Source organism: Xiphophorus hellerii, chromosome 20 (genome assembly GCF_003331165.1).
Source record: "Xiphophorus hellerii strain 12219 chromosome 20, Xiphophorus_hellerii-4.1, whole genome shotgun sequence".
Lineage (NCBI taxonomy): Eukaryota > Metazoa > Chordata > Actinopteri > Cyprinodontiformes > Poeciliidae > Xiphophorus > Xiphophorus hellerii.
In genome coordinates, this window is record NC_045691.1 from 6,061,357 (window position 1) to 6,077,394 (window position 16,038).

The following is a 16,038-nucleotide window of genomic DNA, read 5'->3' on the forward strand; positions in this document are numbered from 1 at the left end:
GTGAAGAGCCAGTTGATCAGAAACACAACAGAGTCTGACACAAACTCTGCTATCTTCTTCCCATTTGACACATACCAAATTTTATACAAACATTCGATTAGCAAAATCATCACAAAGATGATTAAAAAGACTAGGAAGATACGATCCATATAATAGTTTGCCTTTTCTCTGAAGGTCCATTGCTCATATGGTTGAGCACGCCGACTTTCTCCATATTTACTGAAATGCAGCAAAGCTTGCTGTTCATCATCCAGGTCTTCCTCCGGAGCCTCTGGATCCTGGCTGCCGTTCGTTTCATCAGTATTTGCCATTTTACAGTTCCAAATGTAAACTGCTTTCAGAAGCTTGAGGACATAAAGGAAAACAAGATGCCAGTGTTTCTATTCAAAACTGGAGAAAAAAAACATCAAAAACTTTAGTCTTATAAGTATGAGGCGTCCTACCTTGAAGAAGATTTATATTTTAGATTTGAGAAATATTGAAGAAGTACATCAGAAATTGAGACATTTATCTTCTTTGCTTCTCTTTTAGACCATGCTTCTGTTTCTTAAGCATTTGTTAGGCCATAGAAAAGAGAAACAGGTCATGGAGCCAGTAATGCCAACTTGGTTGTGTGGTATCTCTGTCACTAAGACAAGGGCTAAGGATTTAACCATGCTCAGCAGTTTGAAATCCCTCAGCAAGGAGGGGAGGCCGACAGATGGTAATATACGTATTAATGAGTTCATGACTAAGAGACAGACAGAAACAGAGAGGCAGAGTTTTAACATTTTCTTCCATAACACTTCAAAAAAGTAAATATTGTTGTAGAGCAGAATTCTTTTTATTACTGTAAATGTTAGTATTTACCACACACAGAATCTGAAAATTGCATGAAATTTTGCAAGAAATTCACATATTTTATTTCAGAACACTGCTGTGGAAACTAGGCAGGAGTCAAACTGATGACAAAGCAGACCTACTGCAGAAGCTTTCGGTTTAGAGTTGGAATAAATCAGCTTAATGTTCTTTGGATAATTGATTCAGATGGTCCAATGCTTTTCACCTCTCTGCAACATCTTTTAATATATGGCCCAGAGAAGCTGAATTAGCTGAACCGAGCCCTGCATTCTGTGGTAAAGACTAAATTGCTTGTCTTTGTCATAGTTCTGTTCCATGGAAAGCAGCCTGTTATTTTGCAGTCTTAGCAGGGTAATTTAATTCCTATGCATATTGAACAGTGATATAATAATAAAAACAGGCTAAACAGAATAACAACCACACTTAACCTCTAATGACAAAATATTAGCCTTTAATATCTTCTTTTTTTTTTCTTGACAATAAAATCTTCTTTTGGTCAGTTCTGAAGTTTTGACCCAGTTCCAAACTTTTTAAATTGTGACCAATAAAGCTAGAGTGGAAGAGTCTTGTGGAACATTTCAACTCACATTAGCCGGTTGAAATGTTAATAGATCAACACTGACACGAAGACACCATGAAAACAAAGACAATCTTGACTCAAATGAAAGCAAAGAAAATATTGAGGAATTTGGAAAGAACATTTTTATTACACCCATTATTGCTTGAAATGAAAGTAAATGATTCACAGGGTTATGATTGTTTCAATAGTTTTGGTCATTTAGCAAACACATAGACACATTTAGTATTGGTTAATATGAAAAAAGACAATGAGGGATATCCTGCCAATATTCATAAGACAGGCAAGTCTGTGGAAGGAAAATGCAGTTGACATGTGAATACTTAATGTCTGCTAAAATATTTATGTTAAATTTGTCCATAACATCCCCGGCCAACCATGGGTCTGTTGCCCTTTTGTGCACTTAACTTATAATAACAGTGCCCTTTGTCAACACCCATTTATTCTTTTTACAACTTTGGCAAACATATGCTATTGATTTTTTGAAAAAAAAAAAATCCCCAACTTGTTCTTCCACATAGAGGGGTGCTAACTTCAATGTTTGGGAGCAAGTAGTCCTAAACTGACTGTTTTTTAATCTATTGCAATAGTATTTGTGCATATTGTCTGACAATTTGGTTACCACAGTCGACTTGTTCAAGCAGCATCTCATCACATTTTTCAGTTATATCAGGGCAACCTAAATAGAAATATTATGAGGAGTCTATCCAACATTTTAACTTTAAATTAAGAAGCGAAAAGGCAATAAATGAATATAACATAGGTTTCCATAAATAACTGTAATTAGAACTAACACACCCAGAACAAAAATGCAATTTTAAATCTGAAGCACAGTTATATCATAGCAATCACATTATAAGGAAAAAGGCATTAGTCTGAAAATGGGATGTACATTTGATAATAGGAGGATGCTTTTTAACACAGAAGTCTCTCTATATGGCTTTTGTGGAGCAAACAATAAAATCTGTATATTTCCCGTTCATATGCACTATTTATAAGATGTTTTCCTGATGCACAAAAGCTTTCTGATATCCTTGTAGACTTGTGGTATTATATATTGCAGCCTTATTTTCTTGTGAATTGTCTTTTACAAAACAGATTTAATACATGGCTGCCTGGGCAAAGAAATGTGGCTAGGGATCTGGAGTTTGCACATTCTCCCATGTGTAGATTCTTTTCGGTTACTCCCATACTCCAAAGTCATAACTGTCATTTTAACTGGACTCTAAGTTGTCCTCAGATGTGTGTGTGTGTGTGTGTGTGTGGGTGTGTGTGCGTGTGCAAGGTTGATTTTTAATGTATGTCTTTGTGATGGAGTGGTGCCCTGTTCAAGCTGTACCTTGCCTTTTGCCTTATGAATACTGGAGATCATCCCCCACCCCAACCATCACCCTCATGCCACTTGCAAAGATAAGTGGGGTGAGCAATGGATGGATGGAATTTAACACACATTTTTTACATTTAATGTAAAATGTTTTTTAAATCAACAGTTGCCTCCATATCTAAGTAAAACTCAAATAGTGTTTAACAGTTCCCAAGACCATGTATACTGAAATCACAAAGAAAAAGATTTATATGTTAAAGAAACAAGATCAGTCACACTTTTTTCATTTTTGAATATTTATAGCATTTTTAGTCCCCTGGGACTACGCATTATAAAATAAAGGGTAACACTTTATTTGACGGGTTGTGAATAAGACTGTCATGACACAGTCATAAACATGACATAACACCTGTCATGAACATGAGTAAGTCTTCATGAATATTTATGACTGTTGTCATAAAGTGTCATTTGGTAAATCATGACACTTTTAAAACAAAGTTGACATTTTTCAAAATGTCTTTGTTATGACAACTTGACATTAACCAAGATATTCATGATCTGACATAAATTTGTTATAAAAGTATTACTGATTAAACTTTAAAAATATGTAGCTTCATGTTATTAAAGCTAAAGTTTAATCAGTAATACTTTTATAACAAATTTATGTCAGATCATGATTTTTTACTTAATGTCAAGTTATCAAAATGAAGACAGTTTGAATAATGTCAACTTTGTATTAAAAGTGTCATGATTTACCAAATGACACTTTATGACAACAGTCATAAATATTCATGAAGACTTACTCATGTTCATAACAGGTGTTATGTCATGTTTATGACGGTGTCAATACAGTCTTATTCACAATCCGTCAAACAAAATGTTACCAAATAAAGTTCTTCAATATAGGCTCACACCCATATTTTCACTCCCTTCTATTGCGCTAGTAGGGCATCGGGTGGGCACCATTGGGTTACATAATATGCTGCGGCGAATTATTTGGATCAGAGTAAGACGGAACCGTTTCATTCTGAATGCATAAACCATCGGGTTGAGTGCTGAGTTTACATGAGACATAAAAATTCCTATATACACAGCAAACTTGGGTATGTCATAGTCTGAGCAAAAGAAGTCGATGCAATTTATGATATGTATTGGCATCCAGCACATTATGAAAAGAACAACCACCAAGACCAGTGACTTGGCCAGCCTCAGCTCCTTTCGGTAGTACTTTTCTCCATCACTAGTGGCCTCAGCACGGCGGTTGAGCTGCTGCCGGATCACTCTGAAGATCTCCCCATACAGAATGATCATCAAGACCAGTGGCACCACCACACAGACGAAGAAATTAAAGTACACCATGTAGTCCATCCGAATAACAGTTTTAAACTCACAAACTATCTCTTTGGAGTTACTGAAGTTCCCGTGGTGCAGGTTGTTCCAGCCAACCAATGGAACCAATCCACTGAGGATGGCGAGGATCCAACACATACAAACTGCCATGTACGCCCTCCCCTGGGTCACTATGTCGCCGTACCTGGGCAGCACAATCAGAAGACAAATGAGAGTTTTCTCCAATAAGCTAAATGCACTAGCAGACAACTTTAATGGCATTTCTTGAACCAAGGCCATCCTGTTATTTCTCAGAAGCATATTTTTAAGTGTCAGGCTTTGACTTCAGGATTTAGCTGATAGGGAAACGTTAGTGTGGACACGTGCCAGCTACCTAAACAAACTGCCTTTGTCAATAATTTAGGCAGACAATATTTTAATTTACTTAAAAGGTTCAATGTCCAGCCCTCTGGTTTGTATAAAATTTGGCACTGATGTGACTAGACTCGACTGTATGTAGGATTTGCACACTCAGTGAGTATTCCTCTCTGTCTCTCTTTAACAAAAAAAGAAACTTATATCTTTGTAAATGAGGAATGTTTGAAAAAGTTCAGTGACAGTAGAGGAAAAAAAAATATTTACTTGTTTTAATTTAAAAGACATTTCAAATCAAGTGGTAAAAGTAAAAGTTTAGAAAACTACTCTAGAGTAGAAAAAAAGATTTTATTCATTTCCTGTTTTGTTCCATTAATGATATTCAATTATTCATTTTAAAAGCAGTTTTGGTCTCTTACATCACAACATGAGTAATCTATGCTATCACTCTCTTTTTAATTGTGTTCAATCTTAATTTGAAATGCAGGGGAAAAACAAAAAACATGTATGTTTGAAATGTAGATGTGTGGAATTAAAACTTTTTCTTACCTTGTGGGAATCTTTATGCGCAGATATCGGTCGACAGCTATGGCCAGGAGGGACAGAATGGAGCTCTGAGTTATGATCAGCACCAGGCTGGAGAGGATGAGGCAGGTGTAGAACTGCGTCCTGAATCCCAGACTGATGACAATGGCCAGAGGGATAACCAAACTTCCAACAGCGATGTCAGCCACAGCCAGAGATGCAATAAAGCTAAAGGTGGTGTCACGGAGAGCCTGGTTCACATACACCACAAGCACAATTAATACATTCCCTAGGACAGAGGCCACAGAAATGGCTATCTCAATGGAGATGTACGCCACATCCACATGCTCCCTTGGCTTGACACCTGGAGAGGACATCTTTTTTTATCGTTCAGTATCTAACTTATCTTTGCTCAGATTGTAATAAAATGTGAATTAGTTCCTTTTCTCCTTTTTGTGTTCTCCTTCAGCAAAAACATCTTCCAGTAAACATGTAGTTCAGCTGAGACAGATGTAACTTTAGTCTTGCCACATTTAGAGCCCATGAAGGCACACTGACTGTTCAATCTTCTGCATCAAATTCGAAATCTCTGTAACGAACCCAGAACTGGCACATCACCACTCTTCCCTACTCTCTCACTCCCTCCTATTCACTGACTACTCTGTATAAACGAGGGGAGGGACTTTGTTTTCTGCAGTACTCTGCAGCATTAGTTTTGCTTGCATTAAGTGGGTAGGCGTGTACCCTGTGTATGTGAACATTACATTTTTCTGTGGAAACAAGCTACATAATAACTGGAAGGATACAGTTAGGCTGTGAGGATGGGCAAGCATTAGCATTGATTTGGTCTTATAATAAAGTTAATGTTGTATCATCATCAACTTCATCAATAGACTTCAATGTAGTCTGTGAAAGTGGTTTGGTCTCCAATGTGAACGTTTTATAACTACTGTTTTTAGGATGTAACTTTCTCAGAAAACTGTTTTTGTGTTTTCATTGACACTTTCTCAGGGATGCTTTTATATAATTTGTTAGGAATGTGTGGTTATTTGTAAATGTTGAGCAGTAAAGACCATACATTTTAATTTGATCAGTTAAAAACTATTATAAAGGGCTTTGAGAAGAGTGTTGCCCTCTTTCTTTCTCCATTTTCTTTTTCTCTCCATTCCTCTCTCTTTATCTCCATGGGGATATTGGAAGTGGAAGCCTATGCTTCTATTAATTAAGAATTTCCACTAATGTTGGAGAATTTAATAATGCTCATTGTGCTGCCTTTTGTAAGTTAAGCTGGACCAGCAAGGTTGAAAACCGCACTAGAACGCCCCCTGGTGGATATTTTGTTATGTTTTGGTGACGCTAAAAAAAGAATATAGATCCAAGATGGTGGAACGCAACACCGAACAGTTCATGGATTAAGCTGATTATTATCCTTATACGTTGTGTTTCAGACAAGATTTGTTCGTAAGTATTGGTTAATTGTCTCTTTGTTTTATATAACTGTGGTGTAAATAATTGTACGCTGGAGTCATTTAGGAAAATGTTTTTCTTTTTTAGCTAGCAGCAAGAATGGCTAATTTGCAATGTTCGTTGGCTAATACTCAGTCTTGTATGTTTCAGTTTACGATGGCCAAAGTGATGGCAGTGGTCAGAGGCCACTCTTCAATAAGCAAGTAAAAAAGAAAGAAGTTTGGTTATTGGAGCGTTGTTGTCTGGCTGTCTAGCTGCTGAAAACTCGAAATCTCAGGGCGAGGACAGCACAGCAAACAGCAAACTCTGTAAAATGCTGAGATATCCAGAGGTCACTAACATGGTTCTTTCCTGAACTCTCACAAATCAGATAAAGGTTTCAAAATCACAAACAAGGTTTTAGGTATTCTACATTTAGTGTAAATCAGTACATGTTTGAAGAGTCTAATGACTTAAACCAGAGCAAATTAAAGATGCCCAAGGTAGTGAAGAAGGAGATGGGATATCCTGTTTTTCTGTTTCCCGAATTGGAAGCTATAATTGAAAGCTAACTTCACTTCTGTTCAATGTTATGTAAATACAGTATGTCTATGCTTGGTGTCACGTTGGGCTACAGTAAACTCTGTCAAAAGAACACATGTCAATGCATTTCATGATGATAGTGCAGTCCTCCATAAACATCTACTCCTAATTCTTTGGTTGATGACTGTTATGTAAATAGAAGCAACATGCAGCACAGTTATAACTTAACATCTTATGTTACCTTAAGAAATCATTTCAGAGAAAAATTCATAGTGATAACTGACACTGAGAAATTTGATTAAAACACTAAAAACCTTTACAAATACCTTAACCATTACCAATAATCACAACCAATAATCACATCAGTGTGTTGAGTTGGGCTAACATGCGCTATTATCTAGAAGCCACAGTAATTGATGTTATTATTGGCTTGCAGGCATCCTCTTGTGCCTGGGCAAGATCAACAACATGACAATGAAGCCTCTATTACCGGTTTTAATTAGCAAAGTTATTTTTAGAATTCTTTCCAAGCAACCTAGTGATGCATTTATTGCAACTTGACACATTGCTGTCTGTATTAGTCATAATCAGTATGTGAATCTAAACACTTGAGCTGACTGATTCAAGTGTTTACATGAATAAAATTAATGAAAGGTATTAAAGAGCAGAGAGGAGAAGATTAAATAAATCACAGCCCATCTCTCTCTCGAATGTTAGATAATGCTCAGGAGGTACAATGCTTTGCAAAAGTCTATACCCCTTGAACTTTTCTACATATTTGTCTTGATAGAACCACAAAGTGGAATGTTCTGCACAGAAGTGTCCCAATTATCGGACAATAAAGTATATTTCTATTCTATTCTATTCTATGATTTTAGGTGGTGGGCAAACACAAACACAAGGTAAAACAGAATTGTAAATCCGAGGGAAAAATTATTTTTAAGAATTGATACTTTCAATCACCTTTCAATGTAAATATCTGCTGCTTATCTTTTGCTGTGTCTCTGTCAGATTTCCACATAAAAAAGCATACATTAAGGCCTATTGTTCTTTGCAAAATTGTTTAAGGTAGGGCATCCACCATGCTTAGGTTTTACAATACTTGTTCACTAATACTCTCTAGCAAACCTCTGAGGCCGTCATAGAACATTTTGCTAATAGCAAACTGAGGTTAAATAACTGTTTACTATAGGGCCACTTATGGAGGCAGTTGATTGAAAATATATATAGTTTTAGGATTATCAAAGAATTGGAGATTAATCTCTAAAGCAGTGGTAACCTTTTAGATTTTTATTTTTTTAGTTTAAAAACAAAATCAAAAACCATGTGAATTTACTTTTCTCAACTTCCAAACTTTGTGGCAATTTCTGTTGGGCTGCCGTAAAATTCTTTTAAAATGTATTAAGGTCTGTGGCAACAAAATGGGAACAATTCTGAGAAACTCATGGTCAAAGCTTCTGGTTTTGCAGCTGAGTGTGATGTCTGAGACCATGGCTCTGAGATAAAGAAACAGGAATTGCACCATGTGTTTTTGGTGGGAGACTCTAGAGAACAAGTAATGACGTTCACAGGAAGAAGTGAGAGACGGACAGATGAACTAAAAACAGATGAGTTTTGCATATGTGGTGACAGATAATGTGAGTTGGCAATGTGGTTATGGCTCAGAAAGTTCAAATGAAAGATAATACTGTAGCTGACTATGGCATTCATGTGTATATACAATCATATTAAATGAGACATGTTTCTTATCAGAAGTACCATTTGAAATGAATCGCCTCCAAGCAGTTATTAAACATACTTTTAAGAGGTTTTGTATGAGCGGATGCCATCTAATGTTAAATCTTGTGTTTACACTTGCTGTAGCAGACAATAATAAAAACAAAACAGGAAGAAAGAATTGGAATTATCAGTGTGCATTTAATTGAAAACATGTTTCACTTACTAATCTGAGTTTCAATAATAATCTAACTTATTTAATGGATCTGTACATACAGTAGTTTGTTTCATTTTTCTCATTTTAAATGTTTATATTCTAGGCTAATTCTTTACAGACAGACAGTGCAGGAACAAAATGCATTTTTCAAGGACAATAATAAAAAAGAAATTAAAAGTAGGGTAAAATAAACAAATACCATGCAGAAGCAAGTTTGATATGGCTTCAGCTGTATGAAATATGAAAGGGAAATATGTATGGTGAGATTATAAATGTGTGGCTTTAAAACCACTACAGTGCTGGTTTGCACACACCGTCTCACAAGTCACTGTAGATAGTAAAGTCAGTTAATTAGTTTGTAACTAATATTACATGATTCATTAGTAATATTAGCTAATATGATTATATTTTTTATAATACTAATGTAAAAGTTTTATTGTGCAAACAAACTTTTAAGCAGTGGTTGCAAGACAGGCTAAAAACAAAAAATAGAAGAAGCTGCTGCAGCTAAGGACTTCCTCTAAAAGCTTCGCAAGAGTGAGATGAATGATAAGTGGAAGACTATGATCTAACTCTTAGTCAGGCTCGGCATTAGAACCTCACTCCATCAACTTGCAACATGAATCAATCAGACTCAAAGAGCACCACGGATACTGATATTGAAGAAACGATTTACACTTTGGTGGAAGTTCTCATTGCAGTATGCTGCTGTCTTGGGAATGCAATGGTTGTTTTGGCTCTGTGGAAAACAAAAAGCATCCAGCAACCCACCTACTGCTTCATTGTGTCTCTGGCTGTGGCTGACTTTCTTGTTGGAGCTGTGGCCATACCGTTGTCTGTGCTGGTGGATGGCCGAGTGAAAACTTCATTTCACACTTGTCTTTTCATCAGCTGTGTGGTGATCCTGCTAACCCTAGTTTCGGTTCTCTGTTTGACGGCCATTGCTATTGATCGTTATCTTCGACTCTCTCGCCCTTTCTGGTAAGAAAGTTTTCAGGGATTATAAAATGTGCAGATGTGATCTCAAGGCATGCCAAAATGCTATATTCTACAGCTCATCATTTCAATAAGAATTTTAATTAAAGCTTTTCTTACCAATGCTATTCTTTACAGGTACAAAAGGACTGTCACCTGGAGGTATTCATATTCTGTGGCTGCTGCATGCTGGTTTTTTGCAGTACCACTGAGTTTTACTCCAATGTTTGGCTGGAATGAAGGACTGAATACGTTTAATTCCTCTGATAAATGCATGTTTATGAATGTGATCACCTTGAATTATCTGGTCTACTTTAACTTTTTTCTCTGCACCTTAACACCACTGCTGGTGATGACTGTATTGTACGCCTATGTTTTCTGCTACATTCGAGAAAATCTCAGAGAGAAACCAGGCAACGGTGCCCAAAACCAGTCAAAGAACTACCTAACAAAAGAGAAACAGCTGGCATCATCTCTTGCTCTTGTCTTGGCTCTGTTTGCGCTGTCCTGGCTTCCACTTCACATTATGAACTGCATCTCTTTATTCACAAACCATGCAAATAAAATAGCTTTTCATATCGGCATCTCTCTTTCTCATGCTAATTCCGCAGTAAACCCTGTCGTGTATGCATTTAAAATAAAAAAGATAAAGAGAGCATACATACACATCTGGAAACGATATACTTATTGTGAAGCAGAAAGTCAAGGATCTCAGAGCAGCAAGTCTGATGTTATGCTCAGCTGCAACAATATGAGTGAGACCAATCAAAGCTAAAGAAGTTTATCTGTGAAAATGTTGAAGCCTTTTTTATTCTAATCCAAGATTTTTATTAATGCTGATAATGATGGCGTAAATAGGAATAGCAATTATGCATATATGAATATGTTTTTATTGATGCTAATGACATTAATTTATGGACTGTATTGCTGTGTATATAAATACTTCTTAATCGTGACAATATTGGTATGTCTATGGTATCTTCATGTAAAGGTATCTTCTCTTCTTGAATTTCTTCAGATATCTATTAATGTGCTTATCTATTTGTGTTGGGCTGTGATGTGAAATGAAAGCATTTTTCTTGTCTAAAGAATGTCGGTTTTGCAATGCAACATCGTAGAGAGTTTATGCATTCCTCTGAATGGATTAGGACTGAAGGTGCAGAATTTGGTACACAATAGGAAAAAATGCTGCCAAAGCAAGTGAAACCTGCTTAACAAACATGGTTTTTTTTTTGTCTTTTGAAGCACTGTCATCAAATATTATGGTAAATGCTGAAGTGCAATGCTGCAATGTTAAGGTTTGCATCTCATTAAGCTTCCCTTTTATTGTTCAAAAAGAAATGCACTGCACAATCCGGAACTGCATTATTTCTAAACAGATCTTTTAGAACGCATTTCATGATTTGTAAAACCTGTGTTTTATTTACGACTGATAATTGTAAAGGTCTTATTTGGTCTTCAGAAATTATGTTGTAAGTGATATAAGATTCACAGCATAACAATACGTTTTTATGGGACAGAAAGTAAATGGATCGTTCAAATTTGGACCTAATCTCAAGTGATTAGATCAAATCAGAATCTCAGTTTGATTATTTTTCACCACTCTGTGAAATTACAATATGTGAAGCCACACAAATGACAATTTCATAGCAACAGAACTGAGAAAAGTTACTTGCCCTTTGCATATTTCTTCTTTTTTTTTGTTCCAGTTCATTAAGCAATGTTGTGCATCAGCCAAATATAACAAGGGTAATGTATGTTGTCTGAACAAAGATATCCACAAACCTGGTCATATATAAAAAAGTAAGTGTTCTGTTGCTGAGTCAAATTTTATAAATCACATCCAAGTCTGATTCCTGCAGAACCATAAAACTACTGAAAGAGAACACGTCTGAACACATGAAGTGTTGAGATGGGTTCTCAGAAATGAATTATTTATTACCTGATCTAAAGAAATCAAAGAACAGATGAGAACCAGAGCCACACCTGTGACCCTGGAACGCAGGGATGTGCAGAGACCTGGAGGGGCAGGAGCTCAAATTAAAAAAAGGAGCACATTGAACAAAAACTTCGGACAACAACAACATAGCAACAACCCATATTAATCAAGAATCTAATTGGATCCTACTATATCATTGCCATCATGCGGGGAAATGCAAAGCAAATATAGTCTATATTTTCCCCAACAGGAAACAAACCAGAGGAGAGAAGGTCAAAGATTATGAAGTTATGAAATAAGCTAATTTGCTGCCATTTTACTAATTAAGCCTTAATAATATCTATTTAACCTCTAGAACAACCTGGCTGCAGACTGATTTATAGATAAAAAAAAAAAACTCACAGGGGTTAACTCTATATAATAGTTTGATGTCTTATAATTCTAGATCTAGAATTATAAGACATGGGATATCAAGGCAAAGAAAACTCAGTAGCTGATGGTAGGGCCCTCCAGACATTCAGGGGCCCCTAGAAATGGTTTAATTGCAACACAGGCCATAGATCTAAACCTGTAGCATCATTTATAGAGAATGACATTGTTATTACATTTTATTTAATGCATTCAGCTGAGAAAAATAAATAGTACATTTAGGATTTAATTAGGAAGTTTACTTTGTAAAAGTTTAAAGAGTCATCTTGATAGTTGGATTGTTGTGTTACCATGGCTACAATATGGTGTAAACTTTGTGTTTGAGTTGGTTTGTTCACAAATAAATCACAGCAAATAACCGATAATCAATGATTGATTTTAAACTAGGCCAATAAACCTGGTCTCTCTCTCACAGATTCACCTTATTGATAATTAAACATGTCAGTGATGCTGAGGTTCTTAGTAGGACGGGTTTGAGGGGGTGGGGTGGGGTTCTGTCTAAGGTCCCATACTACCTTGGGCCGGCCCTGCATGAACAGCCGCTGCGATGCGCATCTCTGGAATCGACCTGGAATCGACCTGGAATCCCCCAGTGGCCCCTATGTCAGTCCCCCGATGCTTTGGGGACATTTTGATTCATTTAATTGTGGCACGTTTGGCTTTATGTTGCGGTTCTAATTATTGCTACAATATTTTCTCTGATGTTTATTTTGTGAACTCTAAATGTTCTGGGCCGAATCTTCCTTTAACACTTGAGGTTCTGCAATAACTTCTATTTCAACACATTCTCACTCCCGACTCGTCATATATTGACGAGTTGGGACGATTTCTCTATTTACAGCCGCGAACCTCCAGCCCAGATTAATCCGCCTGATAGAAACGTTAAGGAGAAGCAGAGCGACTGCCTGTAGCGAACCGGGCTTTTAGCACAATGATGAAGTTAAAGTCAGAAGTTTTCTCCGGAGCTGAAGCATGTCTGTGGCGGGTTTTGTCCCGCTATTGCAAGGACGATTATGAAAATATAAATAGAAACAGTTTTTCTAATGTCAACCTCAGACCTACGTTTTTATTCACAAACCAGTGTATGAAAAAAATATTCTTGCCCATAATTTGATAGTTAGAGGACACAGATCCGCCCTCCTCCTCCTCCTCTTCACCATGGACCCGGAGTCTGAACAACATGGAGGCTCTGAGAGTCATTAATAGACTGAGGGCAGCCAGACTAGTTTGTTTTTACTAAATCATTATATTTAGCTAAATATTATTGCTGAGGGGCACAAACAGGCCTTCTGACATACAGATTAAAAATAAAAAATTCAGAAAATAATCATTAAAAAAAACTCAAAAAGGGAACTAGGGGCATCAAGGATAAAAAGGGCGGGGCCTCTGGACGTGCTTGCTGGAACGTGTGGAAACCACAAGAGAAATTATTTTAAATAAAGAAAACAGAACCATGGTGAATGTGTCCTGTCAGACAGCAATACCAAAATGACTCAGCGATGATCACAGATCTTCAAAAACGACAACAGCTTGAGTGCTGCAGCCCTCAAATGCCTCACTTAATGTCAGTGTTCATGTTTCAACAGCAGGGAAGAGGTTTGGAATCAGTGGAAAAGTTATTATTTAATAGCCTTTTGGAAAGTCCCATGACTTTAGGTGGAAAAACTAGCACAGCATTTGTGTGGGTCAGAAAAAAGAACATCATACTAACAATTAGACATGATGGTGGTAGTGTGATGTTCTGGGGCTGCCTTGTTCTTTGAAGGTGTGGATGATTTGCTGTATTTGAAGGTGGCATTGTTAACATTAGCTAAGACAATCTTTGGTGTGAAATAAACTAAGTAAGTGGGCCAAACGTTCACGGCAGGAATGTGAAAGACATTTTTACCAGTTATTGCAAATGCTTGCAGTTATTGATTGTAAGGGTAACAAAATCAGTGGTTGGGTCAAGCATGCACCTACTTTTTTGCCTCAAGATCAGGTTTATTTGGTTATTTGGTAACTGTTTTTGTATTTTCTCATGCTAAGCTCAAGTTAAAGATACAAACAAAATATTGGCTTCTCAGTTTTGCCTAATAAATAACTTGTAACAATGTTTGTTTCATTCTCATGAGTTGAATTTGTATTTTCACAGCTGCAATACTTCTGTGTATCGCAAACATGTTTGTTGCAAAGAAACCCACTTCCACTTGATTAAGACTAGCAGGCTTCAGTTCCAGCAGTTTCATATCACTGTTTATCAATGTTTGAGTTTAAGTTTCCGTTCATCTTGAAAGTGCATACTCTCACAGAAACTAGATTCACTTCATTGCAAGTTAATCTTAACTTGTACTTATATAATTTTCTGGTAATAACTGTTTTAAATGATCAAAAGTAAGTAGACCATCCAGACTGGCTGATAGTTTGCTTTCAGTCTTAATTAGAAGTGAAATCAGCTTTATATTGAGTATTATCTGGATTATGCAGTTTATGTTTTTTGGGGGGGTGAAGGGGCCTTGCATCTGTGTGTTCTGATGCATATCTGCAAACAGGAACGTGTATCTTCATGCTTCTGCCCTGCAATACCACAATATACAACCACACCAGAAAACTGAGCAATCTTGCCTGGCATAGTTTGAAAAGGGTTAAGGTTTAAAAGTTCATGGTAATGCAGTACGATAACTTCAAAGTTTTACAAAGAATCTTCTCACAAGAATTTTCTCACAAGGTTCCAGTGTCATAAATATTAGTAAAATCTTATACATTTTTATTTAAAAAACTAGACCTGTGCAACATACTAGCCATATTGGCCATATTATTTTAGATTAATTAAAGTACTTTTTAGTGTCATATAAATAATAAAAGCAGCAGAGCATAATTCTGATTGGTTCCTAATTTGTTTATTACAACTCTGCTTTTTAAAATCTGATGGCTATCTCTTTTTGTGGTCACCCAGATATATTCTTTATTCAATAATATATCTCTATGAAACTTCCCCTTTTGGAAGCTTATTTTGAACGTATTTAATCTCTAACTACTAATATGTACAGTTAGAGTCAGATTTTTATTAACACAATATAAAAGACATTATCTTTTTTTAGTTCTGTTAAATTTAATTTAGCTAATTTTTGTTTATTTACAATGTATTGTGCTGATTCTTTATTTGACAAAACTCACGCTTTATGTCAAGATAACTGAAATTGTTCACCCAACTGTGAAGGTATTAGCAACCTCACACTGTGTGGTTACTTTGCTTTGCGCTGTTCACAAAATACAGGAGATGGAATAAAAAAACAAACATGTGGATATTAAAAACATACAGTTTAAAGATTGTGATAAAACAAAGCAGAAGAAAGAGAGGAAAATAAAAGAACAAAGATTCTCAAAAGAGATTTTTCTGATACAGTACAGTTCCACCAAAAGGACTCTCATTTATTGCTTTATTGCTCTCATTTACAACATAAAAATGTTATTTTTATGTGTACTGCTTACCACTTCTCTCACAACTAATATGTAATTATTCCTTGTTGGTTTTTACTTGTACTAACTTTTCCTGCTAGAGCCTCCAGACTAATAAGTACGGAGGAGATGCTAACTTTAAAGGCCAAAGCTGCTGCTTGCTTCACGTCCTGCAGCAGAGGGGAACCAAACCTGGCTTCTAGTTTCAGGAGTTAGTTAGGAGTTTGTTACTGTAGCAATCTACACATTCTCTGTAAGTCAGGTTTTATTGCTAACTTCACATTGCCTCCACCAGTGCACACACACGCATACTTAAGCTTTATGTGGTGATCACACACTCCTCCTCTTCAGTAACACGTAAAGGA

General features: G+C 36.4%; 2 protein-coding genes and 1 long non-coding RNA gene across 3 annotated transcripts; 1 reads left to right on the top strand and 2 right to left on the bottom strand.

The window, feature by feature from the left end:
- Positions 1-205: 205 nt before the first annotated feature.
- On the bottom strand, positions 206-1,391 carry LOC116710948 (uncharacterized). Its single transcript, XR_004337142.1, has 2 exons — positions 444-1,391; positions 206-344 (listed from the first exon to the last, which is right to left on the bottom strand). It is a non-coding gene; the product is annotated as an uncharacterized LOC116710948 (long non-coding RNA).
- A 1,943-nt stretch (positions 1,392-3,334) lies between these two features.
- LOC116710042 (adenosine receptor A1-like) lies at positions 3,335-5,632 on the bottom strand. Its single transcript, XM_032548829.1, has 2 exons — positions 4,995-5,632; positions 3,335-4,275 (listed from the first exon to the last, which is right to left on the bottom strand). The coding sequence occupies exons 1-2, from the start codon at positions 5,345-5,347 to the stop codon at positions 3,639-3,641; spliced, it is 990 nt and encodes a 329-aa protein (XP_032404720.1). The 5' UTR covers positions 5,348-5,632; the 3' UTR covers positions 3,335-3,638.
- A 3,735-nt stretch (positions 5,633-9,367) lies between these two features.
- On the top strand, positions 9,368-11,965 carry LOC116709968 (adenosine receptor A1-like). Its single transcript, XM_032548732.1, has 2 exons — positions 9,368-9,873; positions 10,006-11,965. The coding sequence occupies exons 1-2, from the start codon at positions 9,512-9,514 to the stop codon at positions 10,640-10,642; spliced, it is 999 nt and encodes a 332-aa protein (XP_032404623.1). The 5' UTR covers positions 9,368-9,511; the 3' UTR covers positions 10,643-11,965.
- Positions 11,966-16,038: the final 4,073 nt, after the last annotated feature.